At 37.0% G+C, this 21,104-nt stretch overlaps 1 protein-coding gene across 11 annotated transcripts in view; it reads left to right on the top strand.

Moving 5' to 3' along the window:
- Positions 1-21,104, top strand: part of ABLIM1 (actin binding LIM protein 1) — a 147,291-nt gene that overhangs the window by 120,516 nt on the left and 5,671 nt on the right. For 5 of the 11 annotated variants that reach the window (XR_013485253.1, XR_013485254.1, XR_013485259.1 and 2 more), the window contains 8 exons: positions 1,080-1,127; positions 3,806-3,946; positions 7,031-7,122; positions 7,254-7,359; positions 13,872-13,933; positions 15,146-15,206; positions 16,002-17,715; positions 19,372-19,452. Coding sequence is in view for 1 of the 11 variants with exons in the window: in XM_020988129.2 (XP_020843788.2) it covers positions 1,080-1,127; positions 7,031-7,122; positions 7,254-7,359; positions 13,872-13,933; positions 15,146-15,206; positions 16,002-16,009; positions 17,641-17,715; positions 19,372-19,452 (533 nt within the window). In the remaining 10 variants the exon portion in view is untranslated. Of the gene's footprint in view, positions 1-1,079; positions 1,128-3,799; positions 3,947-7,030; positions 7,123-7,253; positions 7,360-13,871; positions 13,934-15,145; positions 15,207-16,001; positions 17,716-19,371; positions 19,453-21,104 lie in introns of those variants that run through there. The other 6 variants (XR_013485251.1, XR_013485258.1, XR_013485250.1 and 3 more) reach the window with 3 other exon arrangements.

Raw genomic sequence — 21,104 nt, forward strand, 5'->3', positions numbered from 1 at the left:
TGGTTTTAGATTGAGGCATCAGTGACATAATGGATAGAGACCTGGTCTCAGAGTCAGAGTGACCTGAGTTTAAGGCCCAACTGAGCATATTGACCATGTGGCCTTGGGCAAGTAATTTAACCTCTCAGTGCCCCCATGCAATTCTCTAAAATTATAAGTTGTTAATAGTTTCTGATCTACACTGCTGGAAGGTCTTTTTTTGTTGAGGGTACCTTACACCAGTGAAATCACAGATCTTGTCAAAATGGTTCTAATTTAGAACCATCTTCTGTGGTTATAAATTTCAGTTAACTTTGAGAACAAATTTATATTTGCAACTTTTAGTCTCATAATGCTCAATGAAGATTTAATTCCTTGAGGCTTGAGGAGAAAATAAGTATTTTGAGATTTTGCCAGATGTATTGCTAGCAGACGGGTCTTAATTAGCAGTAAGGAGGCAGTTACATTTCCCACACAAATTAGGATTAGATTGAGCATCCCATGAAAACATCTGACTGTTTTTAGAGTAGAAAGCATTTTCTGTGATTTCTGACTTCACTGCATTGCTTCACACTCAGTTCAGCTCATTAATTAAAAGATAAATTGGACTCTGGTATCTACCAGAAGCTACATTTCCAGACAGCAGCAATTTGAGGAGGTTTTTTAACCTCCAAAATAGTTCTGTCTTTCACACCATCAGAACATCTCCTTTGTTTTCATTTTTCTCAATTTTTTATCACATCCTTACTGAAATATATATAAATGTATATATGTGTATACATACACATATATATGTAGACATATATATATATATATATATATATATATATATATATATATAATATGTGGCTCACATCTTAGTTACATCAGCATATTTATTGTAAGATGTATTACAAAGACTTTCATGTCACATGTCTGATAATTCACTCATTTTTGTGTTTTTACTTCAAATAAACTAACTCTTTGTAATACAAAAGAAAACTTTCTGGTCTTTTTTTGTTCAAGACTCTTCACACTGGCTTAACATTTGGTTTATTTTTTCTTGTTCCATAACTGAACTAGTCTCTGTACTCACACATCTTTACTTTTTCGTTCCACAGATCAAGGGATCAACATATATCGAAAACCACCCATCTACAAACAACATGGTAAACCTGCTTTCCTCCTTATAATTCTTAAATAGGAAAGTCAACTCAAATTCACACCTTTGTTGTTCACTGAAGTGCATACCCAGGGCTTCTTTTAACAAAATTACAGCATCCAGTGTGAGGGGTTTCCAAACATACACAGAGTAATTCAAAGATACAATATTTAATTGTGGTCCCTGAAGGTACAAATTTTGTGCACATGCCATAGAAAGTTGATTGTCTAGAGGAAGTGAATTCATTATGGTAAGATTATATTATAGAAGCACCCAACTGAACCTAGATCACAAAGCCTTATTAAACTGGATCCAGCAGCCAAAAGAAAAAATAATTTTCTTACTCTTTGTAGTAAAGCTGAGTTTTACTATATGACCTATATTGCATGCAGACTTCCTAACTAGACTAATTGCCTAGAAAGCATACATAACCCCAATAACATTGAAGAGCATGAAACTAGTAGGAACAACAAAACAAATGAAAGCAAATGAGACAAAGTCTCTTTGGGTAAACCAAAGTCAACTTAGTTGCTCAGTTACCCACTTTAACATCTCTCTTGAGGAGCCTAGTGAGCATTGGAGTTAATGTGGTACAGTAGAAAGTGCTGGGCTCAAAGTTGGGTAGGATTCTGATCCCAACTTGGCCACTTACCAGTGGTATGATCTTGAGCATCTTCATCTCTCTAGATCTCAATTTCCTCATCTAGTTGGAGTTAGTTGGACTAGATGACTAGCCTAGTCTAATCTTTAACTCTTAGGTCCCTTCTAGTTTTAAGATTGTGGAATTCTTTGTTGCAGAGTAGAGAAAAAACTTGAGTAACTACTACTTGATAAGCAATAAACATAACCTTTTGTTAAAGTTGTTCTCTTCCTTTGGCCAAGAAATTAGTATTTTTGAGATGAAGGAATATCATCATTCTGTGCAGATTGCATTTTCTTCTGTAATCATTGGATCTCTTAAAGGACTGTGTCATCTTTATGTCTTTGTGGACAGATAGAAAACAAAGGCTACTTTCAAGGATATACTTGATTTATTGGGAGTGTTTAAAATATATATATATATATATATATATATATATATACATATACACATATACTCATATACACATATACTCAAATTGTGCCAGGAAGCTTGAAAACTACCTTTGGAATGAGTTGTCAAATATGTATCACAACTCCAAATGAAAAATATGGTTTAAAATTTTCAAGAAAAAAAACCATACGTCAAAGTTTGAGGGGAAAAACAAAAAAAATTCAAATGGCTTGAGGTTCTTTCAGTTTGTTCCTTTTTTTAAGTTTTACATGATATGCTTGCATTTTAAGTTTCTTAACATTATTTTTGTTTGTTTTTTATGGTTTTAATGTGTCTTCCCACCCTCTCATTAACTTGTGAATGTTTAACCACTGATTTCACCAAATCTAATCCGTAAGTACTGTTTGGTCATGTGTTTGTTTCCCTAAAAAACAATTTTCCCAGAAGTTTGCATATCAGTTTATATACTTTTGCATATAGTAATATTTCTCCTTGCACTTAATTTAAAACACAAATCACACAATCTAAATTTAAGAAGTTTAAATAATATCACATTATTTACAACAAAAAAATAGCATTTGTGTCTTTCTATTAAAATGACTTTAAATCTGAAGGCTTTATCTCTAACTTGATATAGATGAATCAAGAAAAATGTGGTTTATCAGAAATTGTATTGACCTAGAAACCCAGAGAGTTGTCTCCTAGACTTGGCTTTGGCTCTGCCATTCATTAGATGTGTGATTTTGGAGTCTCTTAACCTCTCTTAGCCTGTTTGTTCCTATGTAAAATGAGAGAGTTGAACTAGATGATCTTCTAGGTCCCTTTCTCATTCTGAAATTCTGTTATTTGAAAAGCATATTTTTCCAAGAAATTATTATTACACTAGGTCCAATTTACCTATAAACACCTTAGAAAAGGCAGAGAGAGTTAGGGTTCAACATACTGAATTACTTAGCTTTATAATGTGTCCTTTTAATTTCTGATTTGTAACATGTATCTGGAGTTAGAGTTAGACCTAACTCTTACTTACAGCTAAGTCTAATACAGAGAAAAGAAATGTGAATAGAATAATTATATCCAGTTTGGCCTGTAAAATTGAATGACTCGTTTGTATGTACCAAACTTTGAATGAAAATGGTTAACAGATATAGCAGACACATATTACATTGCTAAATACAATTTCCTACAAACTAACAACTGATTCCCCCATTTGGGGGGGGGTTCACCCCACTGGGGCTTAAGAAAGCGTGTTCCATGAATATAATAATTTAAAATGAATGCAACAGCACTAATCCATTTTTAGTTTCTTATCCAAGGGTCCAAAGTAAACAAGCATGCTGATGATTTCCTTAACTCTCAGTGAGTCAAAAGTCTGCTTGATGTGTCTCCTTTATCTCCTTTTATCACTAATCCCTCTAACATGAAATTGTTCGAATTAAATATAGGGTGACAGTGAGCCCCTGAACTTGACACTAGAAATAAGAAAAAACAATCTAGTTGATTCTGGTGACCTCTAAGTGGCAAGGAAAATGCAGCTGATACTAATGGTAATTGGACTCACGTAGAGGACCAGGGACTCCTTTGCTGTGAGATTATACCACAAGTGCTTTAAATCAATAGCTAAGTTCCCCCTGGTTACCCTCTAGATCCAGCTGCCTTGGCAGCACAGAGCAAGTCTTCAGACGATATCATCAAGTCCTCCAAGTTCCCAGCAGCCCATGCTCCAGACCCCAACGAGATACCAAAGATTGAGACGGACCACTGGCCAGGTCCCCCCTCACTTGCTGCCGTAGGTATGCAAATGAAGCAACTAAATCAAATGGACAAGGTTCTAATGGTTCTAGTAATACACAGTAATGTATGAGAAAATTTAGCATGTTGGAAAATTTTTTAAGGAAAATGCCGAAAAAAAATTAAGGGACAGAAATAGAGACCAATGTGGTATTAATTTAGATGTAAAGTATTTGAAATTTCTCTTTCTAGATATACTAGAATCTGTTATAATTTAGTCTACTACAGCTCAGAATTTGATAAGAAGTTTATCCACATTGGATCCTATATCTAAAGAGTTTCTTATTGCAACTGCTAGAAAGATTTCATTATAATACTATCTCACCTATGACATAGCCCCAGATAACAATATGCATTGTTGTTGTATATAACTCTTGCTTAGAAAGATTGGCTGAACCCTTTCATAAGTGACTTCTTCCTGTATAAATTGTCTCCCAGTGTTTTGCTTTTGCATCTTAGCACCCAAACATTGTTTCATTTTTGGAATAGACCCTTTTCTTTAGAACCAGGAAAGACCATGGCACAGTTCATCGATGTTCAGGAAGCATCCTAATACAAGTAATGTTGGTTGCATGTCTTCACCTGCATCATTGTCACCAATTCCAAACTTTTTTCACCCGTGCAGTCATCCTTTAGCTGTTCCATTCATTGCATTTGAATTTAGTCAAAATATGTTTATATCTGTACCTTTGTGTCTACACAGTTGGCTTAATGAGGTGCTAACAAACTGAAAGGCCTAGTATTCAGAATTGGGGTGTCAGCAATGATAACGTGTGACTTAAATTTCTCTTTCCAAATTTCTGCAGTCATCCATTGCACAGGGTGCTGGATTTAGAGAAAAGAAGATCTGGGTTCAAATTCTTCCTCAGATGCCTGGAGATGACTCCAGGCAAATCACTCTAAGCCTGTTTTCTCATCTATAAAATATAGATAGTAGTAGCATCTGCCTCACAGGGTTATGGTGAGGTTCAAATAAAACAACATATGTAAAACTTTGCAAACCGTAAAGCATCACTTAAATGTGTTATTATTATCATCATTATCATCATCATCCAAAGCTTTCAGTTGTCCATTATGAAGGTATCTAATTTTCATCATCATATTCTTTTTACTTTTATGAGGCATCTTTTTAAAAAGAGTGTGCATGATTGTTATTTAAATGTATAAGAATGATTGAGGAGACAACATAGTGCAGTGGAGAATGTATTATTTCTGGAGTCAAAGGGAAATCTACTTGGCCAATTCTTTGTTGCTTCCATAAATCCATGATTTTATCAGTATGGGGTACTCCCCAGGGCAAAACCTGCCTTCCCAACTTATTTGAAAGTCTTCATAAGATGTAATAGACAAAAAACTTCATCACCCAGAGGCCAGCATTCTGGTGATGATGCTATTTGAGTCCAAATCAGAAGAATGTGGGCTAATCCATAGACAGTAGACCTACCCTATTTTTCAGCCTTCCTACTCAATACCCATCCAGCTTCTAGGACTTCCAAAGTTTGTGATCTGCTGACTTGGCCTTTGAGAACCCAGTGGCATCTCCTAACATGAGGAGGCTAGTAAAAAAATGAATAAACACTCCTTTTTTATTGTCTAAAGATGTCCTGTAAAATTGAGTTATCTCTCTGCATCTTTAGATTTTTATCTCTTTAGTGCATATTAGCAAATCCCACCTCAGTACGAGGCATGCTTAGTGGACAGTCAAGGCTAGTCTTTAACTTTCTCTAACAAATCATAAGTCTTCAAGAAATATCCTGGAAGTTCATCACGTTGACTCTCAACTAGCTAGATGTCCCAAGAAAGAATTTTTTTAAAAACTTAGAGGGTAGAAGACGTTAATAGAACATGATTTAAAGCTTTTTAAAAAGCTTTTAATTCATTTACCAGAGTATAAAGAACTAAGACTATTCATTAGTCAAAGTTTATTTTGATTAAATAACTAGGATCTCCTGTTTGCCTGCACAGATTCATCCAAAGAGTTCAGGAAAACTTAACCCAGTCTTCTAACCACTCAGAGAAATTCACTCCTAGGAGACTAGGAAAACTGAACATGACATGCCACACTTGATATGGAAGTAGATGCATAATTTTGTGGCCCTCACACAGACTAGAATTTTATTTTCGGTTATAGAGAAACTCATTTATGACCATTTTTCAAAGGGCCAAGAAAAAGAAAGTGTTAATAGTGGAGAAATACCATAAGTTACCTGTGTAAGTCAGGACTTTCCAAGAATAAAAATTTAGACAATATAATGAGAATAAGTTTTATGTAATGACTATATTGTGAGTGAATATATTCAGGAAGAGAGAAATATTTCAGACTATTAATTTTTTTTCCTCTAAAGAAATGCTTTAGGGGGCAGCTAGGTGACGCAGTGAATAGAGCACCAGCCCTGAAGTCAGGAGGACCTGAGTTCAAATCCAGCCTCAGACCAAACACTTGACACTTAACTAGCTGTGTGACCCTGGGCAAGTCACTTAACCCCAATTGCCAATAAATGAACAAACAAACAAACAAACAAATAAATAAATACATAAATACATAAAATAGATGCTTTCATTCCCTAAGCAGTACTTGAATCCCTAATACATAGATCAAATATAGGTTTATGATGATTGACAATATGTATTCGTAAACAGAAACTCCCTATAGTTGACTTAAAGTATAGTTGCTTAGAACCTTCTGACAACAAGAATGAAGCAAATTCCACTCATATATATCACTTGGTGGGAGACCAAAATCTCTATCCTTCTGGCATAGTAGTTGTACTCACATAGCAAATTGAATGAAAGCCCAATAAAAAAAAAATAGTTAGGCACTTGTCTGCAGTACTGAATGTAAATAAATGATTTTTTTTGAAACCTAGTGACTTAGTTCAATTGCATGTGTACATTGGAGGTGGCCAGGGCAGCCAAGAGAGGGTGGATTTTTCCCTGGCTGGTTTAGGAATGTTACTTAAGGAACACTACTTGGTAGTGTTGGCTTGGTAACTATTACTAACTTACCAAAGATAAGCAGACTAGTCCTTTAGAATTCTTTCTTGTGGCAGGACTTTTGTAAGAAGTTCTCTTTACTATGGAAATAGGAACGGATATGAGGCGCAGATCAAGTGGTCGTGAGGAAGATGAGGAGGAGCTGCAGAGACGCCGACAACTTCAAGAAGAGCAGCTATTGAAGGTCTGTCATCTGAGAGGCTGCTTTATTGCTTTCATTAAATTCTTTCAGAAATGGCCTGAGAAATAACTACAATTCACTAGAAAACACCTTCAAGTTTCATTCACTTTCATTTTTCCATTCCATTCAAATAGCTCAACTCAGGTCTGGGGCAATTGATACTGAAGGAAGAAATGGAAAAGGAGACCCGGGAAAGGACTTCCCTTTCAGCCAGTCGCTATGATTCACCACTTAACTCATGTGAGTAGCACTTCCATGGACTTCCGAAATTGGACTTTGAGTCCATATGAACGTTATCTTATCTTTCATCTAATACAACATAACTTTACCATTTGATAAGCCAGTAGTTGCTCTGGGACAGAAAGGTGTAGACTACATGATTTCTGTCTCCCTGATTAGGTCCATTCATCTGAGTCCTACAGTGACTTTGTTTTTCAACAGTTGTTCTGTTCTTTCATCTATTTCCTTACGTTTGTACTGCCAACCAATTCTCATGTTCAGTGTTCTTTCCCTCCTTGCTTTTCAAGGCTAAGCTGATTCTGAGTAGCTCAGCAATGATTCCTAGGTGAGCCCTAGTGAACTGTTTAATTGGACAGGTCACATCACCAAGGCAGACACAATCTACATTACATTCAAGAAAATCACCAGAATGGCACAGAGTTTGGGTCTTTAATAGGAACAAACTGGAATCAAGAAATCCTCAGAAATCAGAAGCCACCCCAGGCAGGCATAGGGGAAATTTCATGAAGAAAAAATTTTGCTCTCTTTTTTTTTACCTTTTCTCTCCTTTACTCTTCCATTCATGTTATCTAACTGCTTTTCCAAAACTCTAGCCATGATTACTCTCATTATTACTCTCATTACATTATTATTATTGTTATATTAGTATTATTCTCATGATTACTTACATTCACTCTCCTACTCTGGAAGCCAGAAAAAACTGAAAGTTGATAATGGCATCCTGTATTTGCTCTCTTTCCCTACTATTTGAATTTTTTACTATTTGAATAGATGTTTTTTTTTTAATTTTGGAATGTAGATTTCTTTCAGAATTCTTTGTGTATGTGAGAATTATTTGTATCTACATATATCTACACACACATACACACACACATATACACACGCTACATGAGATGTCCCAAAAGTCTTCATGCATTTTAATCTATTAAAGCTTAATAATTTTCTCTTTTTTGTGACAGTATTTATTATTGTTAGCTATGGCCTCCTACTAGATACTTTCTGCTCCCTTGTCTTTGAGAAATCACCCTGGTTTTCCCCTTACTTCTATAACTTTATCCTTTCTGCAGTTGCTGGCTCTTCCTTCTTTTCATGAGTCCTCATAGTAGGTATTTCTGAAGAGATTGCCCTGGGTCCTGTTGTCTCTACATTCTTGCATTGTCTGCCTTGGCAATCTCATCTGGTTCCAAGGCTTCAACTCCCACTGCTAATGTAAAGAACATGTGTGCGTATACATATTTACAAATACAAGATCTAGCATTATTTGCAAGGTAGAATTCCTAAAAACTTGGCCAGTGTAATACGGCTGAAACAAGGATGCCCCCTTTACTTGCTGTTATTTAACAGTTATAGAAATATATTAAAGAAATATTCAAAGAAAAGACAAAATCATTCCTATTTGCTGGGGATGTCATGCTATACTTAGAAAACCCCCAAAATTCAGAAAAAATTGAAACAATCCTTAGCTGTAGTACACAACATAAATCCACATAAATCAATGATATATTTTTCCATATATAGGTTTCTTGTACGTATGTGTTTGCTTGTCCTCCCCTCCTCCATTAGATTGCAAGCTCCTTTGGGCAAGGACTTTTTGCCTCTCCAGCACTTAGCGCATTGCCACACAGGTGCTTAATAAATGTTTTTTGACTGACTACTAACAAAAATAAAAAAGAAACAACAATGAAAGAAATTCTGTTCAGAATAGCTACAAAATGCATAACCTGTCTTTTGCTCTGCCAAATTTGCAAGCAGATATTTCATGCATTATCCTCAACTCCTTACTCTCTCACTCCCTATCTAATATGTTAATTTTACCTTCATAACATCTCTCACCTATGTCCCCTTTTCTCTTCTAACACTGTCGCTGCCCAGGTGCGGGCCACTCCAACCCACACCTGGACTATTACAATAGCCTGCTGGCTGGTCTCCTTACCACAAGCCTCTCCCTGTTCCATTCCATCCTCTACTTAGCTGGCAAAGTGATCTTCCCAAAGCATGTGTCTGAACATGTCACTGCCCCCCCCATGTCCAATAAACTCCACTGCCTCCCGTTTTCCTCCAGAATTGTGTATAAAATCCTCTGCCTGGCATTCAAACCCCTTCATAATCTACCCTATCCCACACCTTTCCAGTTTTCTTATACTTTACACCTCCCAACATAATACGCAATCCAGTGACACTGGCTTTCTTGCTGACTCCCTGCCTAGAATACTCTCTCACCTCATTTCTCCCTCCTGTATTCTCTGGGTTCCCTCGAGCCCCAGCTAATATTCCACCTTCTATAGGAAGTCTTACCTGATGTCTCCCTTCAATTGCCTTTCCTCTATTGAGTGTCTCCAATTTATTCTATATATAGCTTGTCTACACATTATTGTTTATGTGCTGTCTCTACCATTTGACTGTGAGCTCCTTCAGAGCATGAACTGTCTTTTGCCTTTCTTTGTTACCCCTAGTACTTAGCACAGTGCTTGGCACATAGTAGGTACTTAATAAATATTTATTGACTGACTGACTGCTGTGGATAGTGTTGAACTTGGAATCAGGAAAACCTGAGTTCAAATTCCACCTCAGATACTTAATAACTGTGTGACTCCAGACAAGTAACTTAACCTCTTTCAGACTCATTTTCCTCATATGCAAAATGAGGATAATAATGGCACCTATATCTCATCCTTGTGAGGATAAAATGAAATAACATATCTAAAGCACTTGGCAACCCTTAAATTACTATATAATTGCTCGCAATTTAATATTGTTGTTGTTGTTGTTGTTATTATTATCATTATTATGGAACTAGGCAAAACAATAAATTCATTTGGGCCAGCAAATGGCCGTGAATCTCAAGGGAAATAAAGAGAAAGGAACAAATGAAGGGCATAGCTTTAACAGACATTAAAATATAAGGCAATGTTCATGAAAACATTTTGGTACTCGTTTAGAAAAACAAACAGAAAAGTAGATGGGTAAACAGACTAGATAAGCAAGAAAGAAGTCATTCAAACCAGAAAGTCAGTGTTTGATGAACCCAACCTGTCTTTCCAGCCTTATCTACTATGACTGCCCTCCATTGACGGGACAAATCCAGTCAAACCAGATTATTTTCGTCCCTTAAACCAGTCCTGCATTTTTCTTTTCCATGGCTTTCCTTGTGCCATTCCTTGACCTTAGAATACTTTTATCCCTGTTATGTTTAATCTTTTTAGATTAAGTCCATAGTTTGGAACTGTTGAGATCCTTCTGGATCCTGACTATGCCATCCACTGGATGAGCTAACCCCTCCTAGCTTTGTGCCATCTGCAGATCTGATAAGCATGTTATCTATGCCTTTATATAAGTCATTCATAGATTTGTTAAACCTCACAAGGCCAAACAGAGTTCCCTTGGACATTCCTATCTCTTTATTTAAGGGGTAAGGATTCAGAGAGGTTAAGTGATCAGTCTCCGTTCACAAAGCTAATACACAGCAACTCGTGGATTCAAACCCGGATCTTCTGATTACTGGTTTAGTCAGTATTTTTTACCTTGCCTGAGTACATCTATGGATCTGTTATCTCTTTATCATGAGTACTCACTATGATCATACAAATCACAAATCCTTGACATCTTATTCCATGTACTTTTTCTCCGTCTCTTTCCGTAAAGCCTTCAGACTATCTATCTACTAGAGACGGTCTAATTCTTTTGAAGTTTTGTGTACACCAGGGCAACCTTAGGCTCTCTGCCCCAATCTATCTTTGTTCTAGTGTCTTCCCTCTATTAATTATTTCCTATTTATCTCCTGCATATAGCTTGTTGTATATAGTTATCTGCATGCACTCTCTTCCTGTGAGCTCATCGAGGGTAGGGACTATTTTTTATCTTTCTTTGTATCCCCAGCACTTAGCACAGTGCCTAGCATATAGCAGACACTTACTGACTGACTGACAGACTTTCCATCTCTCACTTTTGCTATATGACTAGCCTACCTTCTTTTCTACTTTTCTGACTCTTCTCACACATCATAATTGGGAACATGCTACAGTCTATTTACACTCACAGTGGGAGTTTTGTTGCCCTTTATGGCCCACGTAATTGTGATTATTCTAAGATTTTGATGTTCTTTGGATCACAGCTTTTATAACATTAACACATCAGTGTCATATTGAGGTTTTAAAAAAAAAAGATGAGATCTTATAGCAGGGAGTAGCTTGGGTATTATTGAAAGAGCTTCATGTTGGGGCAGCTAGGTTCACAGTGGTTAGAGCACCAGCCCTGGAGTCAGGAGTACCTGAGTTCAAATCCGGCCACAGACACATAACACTCACTAGCTGTGTGACTCTGGGCAAGTCACTTAATCCCAATTGCCTCATGTAAAAAAAAAAAGCTTCACATTTTTCCAAATACCATCCAGTCTAATATCTTCCTCCAATTCAATCCTGAGCCCCAGTTCATTATCCAGCTGTAATGCTGTCCAGAATATATTTACTGATAGAGTGTCTCAGTGGCTAAAAAAATTCACTTTTTAAAAATCTACTATCATACAACTCTAGAGGCATAACTACCTGTATTTTTGGTAAAGCAGCCACCATCCTGGGAGGTGGAAAGGATGGTGACAGTCACCACACTGAAAACAGCCATGTGTTGCCAACAGAGCCCATAAAGAAGAGAGTGATGCAATAAACATTTTCCATTATGTCAGTATGGGGATCACAGAATCCGTGATTTCACCTGCATACTAACTCCTTTCACCAATAAAGATAAGTATTAGACAGTTGGTTACCAGAGGATCAGAGAGATTAAATGACTTGCCAGCAATCACACAGTAGCAGTGGCAGGATTTGATCCCAGATTTTCCTAATTCCAGATACAGGACTCTGCACTGCACCACTCTGCCTTTCCATTGTTCATTTCTTCAGCAAACTTTTAGTAAGGGCCTGCTGCACACAGAGCATCATATATTTAGTAACATAGGAGAGCTATGGAGTCTCATCTCCTGCCTTCATGGAGCTTACAGACTAAGAGAATAAGACATCAGCACAGATAACTAAATGAAAAAAAATTGCACAATGAGCCCACTAAAGAGTTGTGAAGCACAGTTTTAATACAGTTTGAAACAGTTTGCCCACTATGGTGTCAGACGTGTTCTCTCTTAGTTCAATAAATAAATTTCTCCATGAGGATTAACATCTTTATATCTCAGATGTACTTAAAGCTGCACTCCCTCCAGAGCTTGATTGGCACCACTCATTTTATTTTATTTAGTATTTTCCCCAATTACATGTAGAAACAATTAATATTTGATTTAAAAAATTTTTAGTTCCAAATTCTCTCCCTTTCCCCCTTCCTCCTCACCCCCGAATTGAGAGGGCAAAGCAATTTGATATAAGTTATACACAAGCAGTCATGCGAAACATATTTCCATGTTAGTCATGTTAGTACCATTCTTGAATTGGACACCAGAATCCCTGGGTAATAAAACAGAACATCTTTGAAGATGAAAGAAACCTCAGAGCCCAGGAGTTCTCTCCCCTTTTGTGTCACAGACTCATTTGAGTCTGGTAAAGCCTACGGACCCCTTCTCAACATAAAATAAAATCAATGTGATTATAAAAGAAACTAATTATTGAAATAGTTATTAAAATATTTTATGTCCTTTTTTAAGGCTCAGGTTAAGAGCCTCTGATCTACTCCCATCTATCTTTTTTTCCTTTTTCTTTCTTTCTTTTTTTTTGTGAGGAAATTAGAGTTAAGTGACCTGCGTAGGGTTACACAGCTAGTATCATCAGGTCCTCCTGAATTTGAACTCAGGTCCTCCTGAATCCAGGGCCAGTACTATCTACTGTGCCACCTAACTGCCTTTACTTCCATCTATCATAGCAAAAATAATAAAGCACTTGTGCTTTTATATGTCACTTTCCCTTAACTTTTTGCTCTTTCAGGGCATCAACTGACAACTCTGTCTGGAAGTGTCTCACGACTGACCTTTGCAGTCAGACTATTTAGTAGACAATTGTAGTCTATAGGGATTCAATTATGTCTCTACCCTAGGAAGAAAAGCACATTTCTTTCGAATTCTGTCGTCTTTTATATGTGTTCCTCCAAATGTTGAATTATTTGTTATTAATTTTTGACAAATAAGTGATGACTATTCTCATAAATGAATGAATGAGCAAATGAATATGCTCTAGATCAGAGCTTCACAAGTGGCATATAATGATTGACCAGTAGTATTTGGTGACTGATGAGATGGATGTCCAAGCAACTTGAAAGGAATGCTTATAGGAAGGGTAGTTTAGCCAAGAGTCCTGTTCCTCCAGTAAGGTGTGAGTACCTCTATTCCTCCTGCTCAGACATTTCACTGTTATCACTCTCCATGTAGTAAACAAATAGCGTTCTGTTTGGTTAGTGATTGGTCCAAATGTCATTTATTTCCATATCAGAAATAGTCGTTTGGAACTTTGAAGAATTTCTTTTTTACGTGAAAAATTTTCAACTTTCTAAAATTTTCTTGGTTTTTTTTCCCTCCTGTTTAGCTCCACATGCTTCATCTAAAACCTCCTCCCTCCCTGGTTATGGAAGAAATGGTCTTCACCGGGTAAGTAAGGTTTCTCTAGTTCTCCAGAGATAACTTTAATATTCCTTGTCTTGAAGGTTGATAATCAGTTTGGTTCAATACAACAATCATTTATTTAGCACCTACTGTGTGAAACTCTCTAATAGGTTCTGGGGAGCAAAGATAAAACAAATCCATCTTAACCTTCTTAAATTTTAGTTAAAATTGTTATGTGGTGTTATTTGAATGCATGTTAATTTGTTAGTGGTGACAAATAATTTTAAAATTTCATTAATATCTTTTGTTTTTATACCTTTTTAATACTACTTTCCTATAAATACCAATATATACACATTGAACCTTCCCTTGTAACAACAAAAAAAGCAAAACCACTTGACAGTGTGACTACATCTGACAGGGTATGCAACATTCCACACCTCTGGTCCCTGCCTCCAAACTAGGAGTAGGGAGTTGGCTTGAATCATCCGTCCTCCAGAATGATGAGACTGGTCATTACCATTCATTGTTGTTCAGCTTCCTTTTTTAGGATGGCTTTCATTTTCATTGTTAAAACCATTACACAAAGTGATTTTTAAACTGCTATCACCATGAATGCCTAGTATATCTACTTTTAATCTAAGACCTGGAAAAATCTCATTACTGAGAAAAGAAAAGAAAATGACATTAGACTTCCACAGGAAGTTCTATGTAAAGAGAAGAGATCAAACATTCCTCTTGCAAATATTTATATAATTAGGAAGCAAGCACTGAACAAAGAAATAAAAAATTGTGTTATTACATTCTCCTGACATAACAAAGCATAGGTGTTAAACAGTTGCAATTGTGAAACTAAGTAGAAAAATGTATTTTTCCTTGTGACCAAGAGCTGCTCATCTATGAAACCTCTTAACAGCATAGTTAGATCACTACTTACGGTCAAGATTTCAAAGTGTTGGGACAGTAAGACAATTAGAAAAATGAAGATGATCAGATGGTCTTAGTTTGTGAAATACTCTTTTTTTTTTCTTTTGGCTAGGCCTTGAGGTTAAGTGACTTGCCCAGGGTCACACAACAGTAAGTGTCTGAGGTCGGATTTGAACTCAGGTCCTCCTGACTCTAGGGCTGGTACTCTATCCACTGTTCCACCTAGCTGCCCCAAGTATTCTTTTGAATTCAATATCTCTTCCCTCTTTTCACCCCTTTCTCTGAAGTGTTACTATGACATATCGTCTCACACATTTCTCCCTTTTGCAGCCGGTTTCTACAGATTTTGCCCAATACAATAGCTATGGTGATGTCAGTGGTGGGGTTCGAGGTAAGCCTTCCTACATCAGCATTTTCTGGTGTCTATGAATAGCTGTCATTCATGCTTTTTTTCCCATGGGGAATAGTGATTGGAATATAAAATTCTATTATAGAGAATTTTTTTGTTCTATAAATAGACAGTACGGCGTAGTACCTAGTGAACTGGTCAGAAAGACAGGTGCAAGTCTTACTTCTGACATACACTATGAGACTCTGGACTAATCTGTGAACTTTTCAAGGACTCACACACCTCTCTAAGGCTATAAGTTGCAGATCAACTGCTATCTACATTGGTAGAGGGAGATTTCTCATCATATGAATGAAATCATAGGACAAGTTCAAAATTTATGCATATACATAATACATGAGTGTATATATGTATATATATATATATATATATAACCATGTATGTCTTATGTATTATAAAACAATATATGTATGTGTGTGTAAGTAATAAATTGATTGAGAGAAAAATAAACATTACTTTGGATTTGGTTGGGGGCATAAGGGGTGGATTTTTTTGCCATTTTGTTTAGTTTGGTTTTGAAATAATACTCATCATGTGTATGTATTGAGGTGTTTCTACTTATGGAAGATTATAAAAGCAAGAATTAGCATAGTGGTAATAACATATATATCTCTTTGTGAGCTAGTGAAGTTAACACTGAAGAAATCCCAGAGAAATGCTAACAGTATCAGGTGAAGAGAGCAAATTTGTTGAAATTTAGATTGAAATATGTTCTTTCTGTTGATCAGTTCACATTTTTATGTTCTTATTCTGATGATATTTTATTTTATTTTCCAGATTTCCAGGTATACAGTGATTTTTTTCTTCTACTGTGACAACATATATGCACCAGCCATCCTTCTATCCAATTGTGAAATGGTCCTTCATGGAATAGTTCTTCTTAATGAGATGTTATTTTCTATTTATCTGCATATTTGAGCCTAATATTCAGTCTGTATTGGCAAGAGATAGTTGTATCTAGTGCTATAGGGTGTCTTGGTAGTGAGTCCCATATCAAACAAAGTGAAGTAAGGCTTGCATTTCTCTTCCTTTGGAAAGGCCCCTCAAATGCTAAACTGTGCCATCAATGAGTATCCATCCCTATACATCTTTCTTTTAACAATAATACTTGACATCTGGGCCTGGGATCACTAGGTCTTCCTTCTATTGCCAGGTCCCAACAAAAAAGAAGTTCAGAAGGGGCTCCCTTTTTTAGTATTCTGTGACCCCTGTTATCCTGTAAGTTTTCAGCCTTTCTCCATTCACATCTATGTATAAACTAGAAATAACTAATTCTTTAGCCCACAAAAGAAACCCTTGAATGGTACCATCCAGGAGCAGGTTACTCTCATGACATTGCTTATTCTCAAAGCCCAAACCTTCTAAAATGGAGATGAGATACAAATAGACAAAATGGAAGAGAACATGACATCAGAATCATAGGTCAAGTTGTCCTCATGTTGTGCTGGTAGAATACAAGGCAGCAGTTACCCAATTGTACTGCTAGCTACATGTGTGCCTTTGAGCAATCCATTTCCCCCCTTCTCTGGATCTCAGGTTCTTCCTCTTTTAACTTAGGGGATTGGAAGAGATGCTTCCTGAGGTCCCTCCCGGTCCTAGTATTCTGCTCTTTGGTGATTCTGTATGAATGGGCAATGTTATATAGATAGAGCACTGGACTTAGAGTCAGGAAGATCTGGTTAAAATTCCACTATAGACACTTATTAACTGTATGTCCTTAGGTGAGTCACTTAACTACTTTCAGCCTCTGTTTTCTAATTTGTAAAACTAGGGAACTGAACTCAATGACCTCAGATATCCCTTCCAGCTCTAAATATATGGTCATAGGAGATCTGAATTAACAGGTCTCATACTTTGCATTAATAAATGTTTGTCGATTGACAGGAGATTGATAGGGGTGTGGTTCTCATGGAAGCATGAGATGGTTTCTAGCTCCTCCCATAGGTAATTTAGAGCATGTCAATACTTTGTGTGTGTGTGTATATGTGTGTGTAAGGCAATCAGGGTTAAATGACTTGCCCAGGGTCACACAGATAGTATCAAGTGTCTGAGGCTGGATTTGAATTCAGGTCCTCCTGATTCTAGAGCCAGTGCTCTATTCACTGCACCACCTAGCTGCCCATGTCAATACATTTTTAAGAAAGAGAATTAGATGCTATTCCTTGAAAGTAGATACCTTTCATTAAAGACAGGATCTTTGGAATACTGCTGGTTGGTACAGAAACAGAAAAAATGGAAGAGACATACCCATAGTCACTTTTTTTTTAATGGCAGCTGAGATTTTATTTGTGTAAACTGGCAGTGATTTTCAGAGTGAGAGAGGGAACTGTAGAGGTAAAACTGTCTTCTATTTTCACCATGCCTTGCATACATTTCCTACTATGTGTATTATCTTATGCCTCTGTGTCTGATATAGACCCTCCCTGATGGCCATGTACCTGGAATGAGAATGGACAGAGGAGTGTCCATGCCTAACATGTTGGAGCCAAAGGTAAATGTAGATGTCACAGACTATCCTTTGAGACAGTGAGAGTTTGGTTGTCTGGGAAAGGCAGATTTGCCCTTAAAATAAAAATTTTAAACTCCAGTATTTTAATCCTCTTCCTCTTTGCCATGCACGAAATCTACTCGCTTTCCTAAAGCATGGGCTTGACCCCCAAATCATATTATACTAGATTTTGAGTCCCTTGGCAGTAAGGGCCATGTCTTATTTATCTTTGAGCACTCTGCCACACATACTAGTCACTTAATAATTGTCATGAATTTTTAAAATAAATCTGTGGAAAAGCACCACACTGTTTACACATTTGGTTCTACCTAGTGAACAATTTTAAGTACTTGCTAGATGCTTCTAGGGAATCTGCAGGATTATGTGTTATAAGCTAGCACTGCTACCACCGTTTGGTAAATGATTGGCTGACCCTTTCACCTGCACCAGTGGAAGAATCAAACATACCTTTTTGTGTAAAGCCCTGTGTGATAAAACTAGAGATCTGACTTGAGGAGAGGAGGGGCTACTGTTACTTTGAAATACCAGTATGGGAAACGTTGTATCTCTGGCCTAGGGCAAGGAGAAACAGTAACTAGGAAATTCTATCTTTGAGAGAACCCTCTTTCAGGCAAAGCTAAGAGTAATACAGGTTCCCCATAAACAAACATTGTTTTCCGAAGTGGCAAAAACTCATGATATAGATAAAAATTATGTAGCTTTTGTTTGTTTGGTTTTTTAGCCCCTCCTACCACAGCCCTATCATGAGTGCAAGAGAGGAGAGCTATTTTTAAGAAGATAGGAATCACAATAAATGTGGTGGAATGTTAGTTATGGATTGGCATACTTAGAAAGTCTTTATGGTTCAGTACTTGGCACATAATAAGCACTTAAGTGCTTGCCGTTGGACTAGCTGAATCATCCATTCCTTCTAAAAGGTTCCTTCACAAAGTTAATCCACCCCCAGATGAAAAGCAAAAGCCAAGTACTGAGGCATTGCTCCTCCCCTACATGCATTTCCAGATTCAGATAGAATATCTGAATTTTTTCCAATTTCTTTTTCTGCACTGTTGAATTTTGCCTTGATCTTCCTTCACTGGAGTTGTGACCAAGTGTTCACAAGCCATTCCAAATATTCTAAGTTTATAGTACAGTTAAAATGAAGACTCAGACCTACACAAAAGAATAAAGTCATTTTCAATTTTTCAAGAATCTGCTTCTGTGTCTGACCTAACACATCATCTTACTGAAGAGAGAAATGGAAAGTGTGACTAAGATGCTTTATCAGATTCAGAAGTTTTAAAAGCTGTAAAGCTAATTGGCATTAAGCCATGTCACTTACCTTTAGTTGTACAGACACTATAAAAATACCAACTCTACCATAGTCCATTTCCAAAATTTCTGAAGCTAGCAAGTGAGTAACACTACAGTGAAGTTGTACTGCTCTCTTCCATTTGGATGAGGAGGAAAGCTATTCCAGGATATTCATGTGAAATCGATTATGTCTGCAACGATTGCATTACCAAACAAAAAAATCTTGTTACCACTAGTAGTAGAAAAGGACCCTTCTTGGGTTAAAAATAATGTTTGAGTCATGGGGAAGGGAGCCTTTTGCAGTAAAAATTTAAACTTCTTTTTCCTTAATGCAACTATTAACAGATTTTCCCATATGAAATGCTCATGGTGACCAACAGAGGGCGGAACAAAATATTAAGAGATGTAGACAGAACCAGGCTTGAGGTAAGAACCAGTTTCCCTGTAACTGCTACCCTTTTATTTTTTCTCCTTCCTACCCTTCTTCTTCTCCTCCCCTACCCAGTTCTCATCCTAAAAAACTTCTTAGCTGTTTAGCAAAAAAGAAAAAAAATAGTATCTTAAAATTTGCATGTGATTCTGAGTTAACTTGGAAGCAAATAAGAGATTTACATGGAAAGTGCCTACCGAAACCTCACAGAGAACTGTCCAGACAGTTATGTCCTACTGTATATGGGGCTATAAAAGCCAGCCAGTCTTTGGACTCTTTAGACCTCTTTGGGCCAACTGACTGTCATGACTGACAGTCTTTACAAGAGTAAAGACGCAAACAGCTAAAATGTGACCCTCTAAAGGAGACTGTACAGGATGAATGATAATGATGGATGTAAAAACCTGTACCCTAATGCCTAATGAAATGAGGAAATGTATATGAAGTTTTTTGCATACTTTAAAGGGATAGGGAGTGGATCTGTGATTTCTTGAATATAGAGAAGTCTCAGGTAAAAAACCTTTTCTACCAATTCAGGTCAGCACCTTCTCCAAAACAATTTTTAAATGATAAAATTATTTTTTTTAATTATCAAGAATTTATATTTTTCTCTCTCTCACTCAACACCCTGAGGGGAAACCTCTTTTAATAAATATGCATGAAACCTATAGTTTTACAGAGTTGCCTAGAGCACTCAGAGGTTAAGTGACTTGCCCAGAATCAGACAACAAGTAAATATCAGAGGGAGAGACTTGAAGCCAGGTCATCCTGGCTTTGATTGCAACTCTCTTTATACTATACCACCTTGCTTTTTGTAACCTTTAAAGCTCTAAAGAAATGTCAATTCTTGATGATGATGATGATGATGATGATGATGATTATCAACTACTACCTAGCTCTTCCTGGTACCCACAGAATGGGGTGTCTATTCAGAAAATGGAAATTTTTCAGGAGTTAGTTTGGCCTGCTTATTAAAGGAAACTGTAGCTGAGAAGCAAAGCTCTATAAAATGAATGATTCTCATTTGAAATTCAGACCCAGATAAGAAAAATAATGTCCTCTTTTGAGAGGTGCTAAAATCTTAACTCACATACAGTTGTAGTCAAATGTAGCAGTGGCAGCTCAGATGCTAAGATGAGCTCAGAATTAAAGGGTGTGGGAGGGGAGATACTGATTGCACCCAGGGAATGTTAGGGCATGCTTCTCTGTGGAAGTCCCCACATTCCATGTTAAAGTGTTATTTGAGCACACATGCCCATGGCAGCTTTTTGTGTTTTTCTAAATGACTGATTTCAATCAAGGAAACCTATGTATGTTGGCAGAAAAGTTTTGCAGCTTTTCTCTGTCTGAGGGCAGCCACCTGTCTAAAGTAGAACTGTCATCCCATGAAGGCAGCAGATGATCAGCAGGCATTATAAAGTACCTACTCTGTGCCATGTGCTATACTAAGCACTAGAGATACAAGATCAAAGAATGAAGCCATCCTGCTATCAATTTAATGAACCTGGGTACTGGCTACTCAGTGTCAGAATTATCCTGTTTCACAAATGTCTTGCTAGCTAGTTTTATGCTGACTGGACAGGTAAGGGCAAAAATCACCAGACTCTAAAGGGCACATGGTGTGAGCCAGCATCAAGAGCTAAAATAA

This window comes from Phascolarctos cinereus, unplaced genomic scaffold (genome assembly GCF_003287225.1).
Source record: "Phascolarctos cinereus isolate Bilbo 61053 unplaced genomic scaffold, phaCin_HiC Scaffold_3;HRSCAF=262, whole genome shotgun sequence".
Classification (NCBI taxonomy): Eukaryota; Metazoa; Chordata; class Mammalia; order Diprotodontia; family Phascolarctidae; genus Phascolarctos; species Phascolarctos cinereus.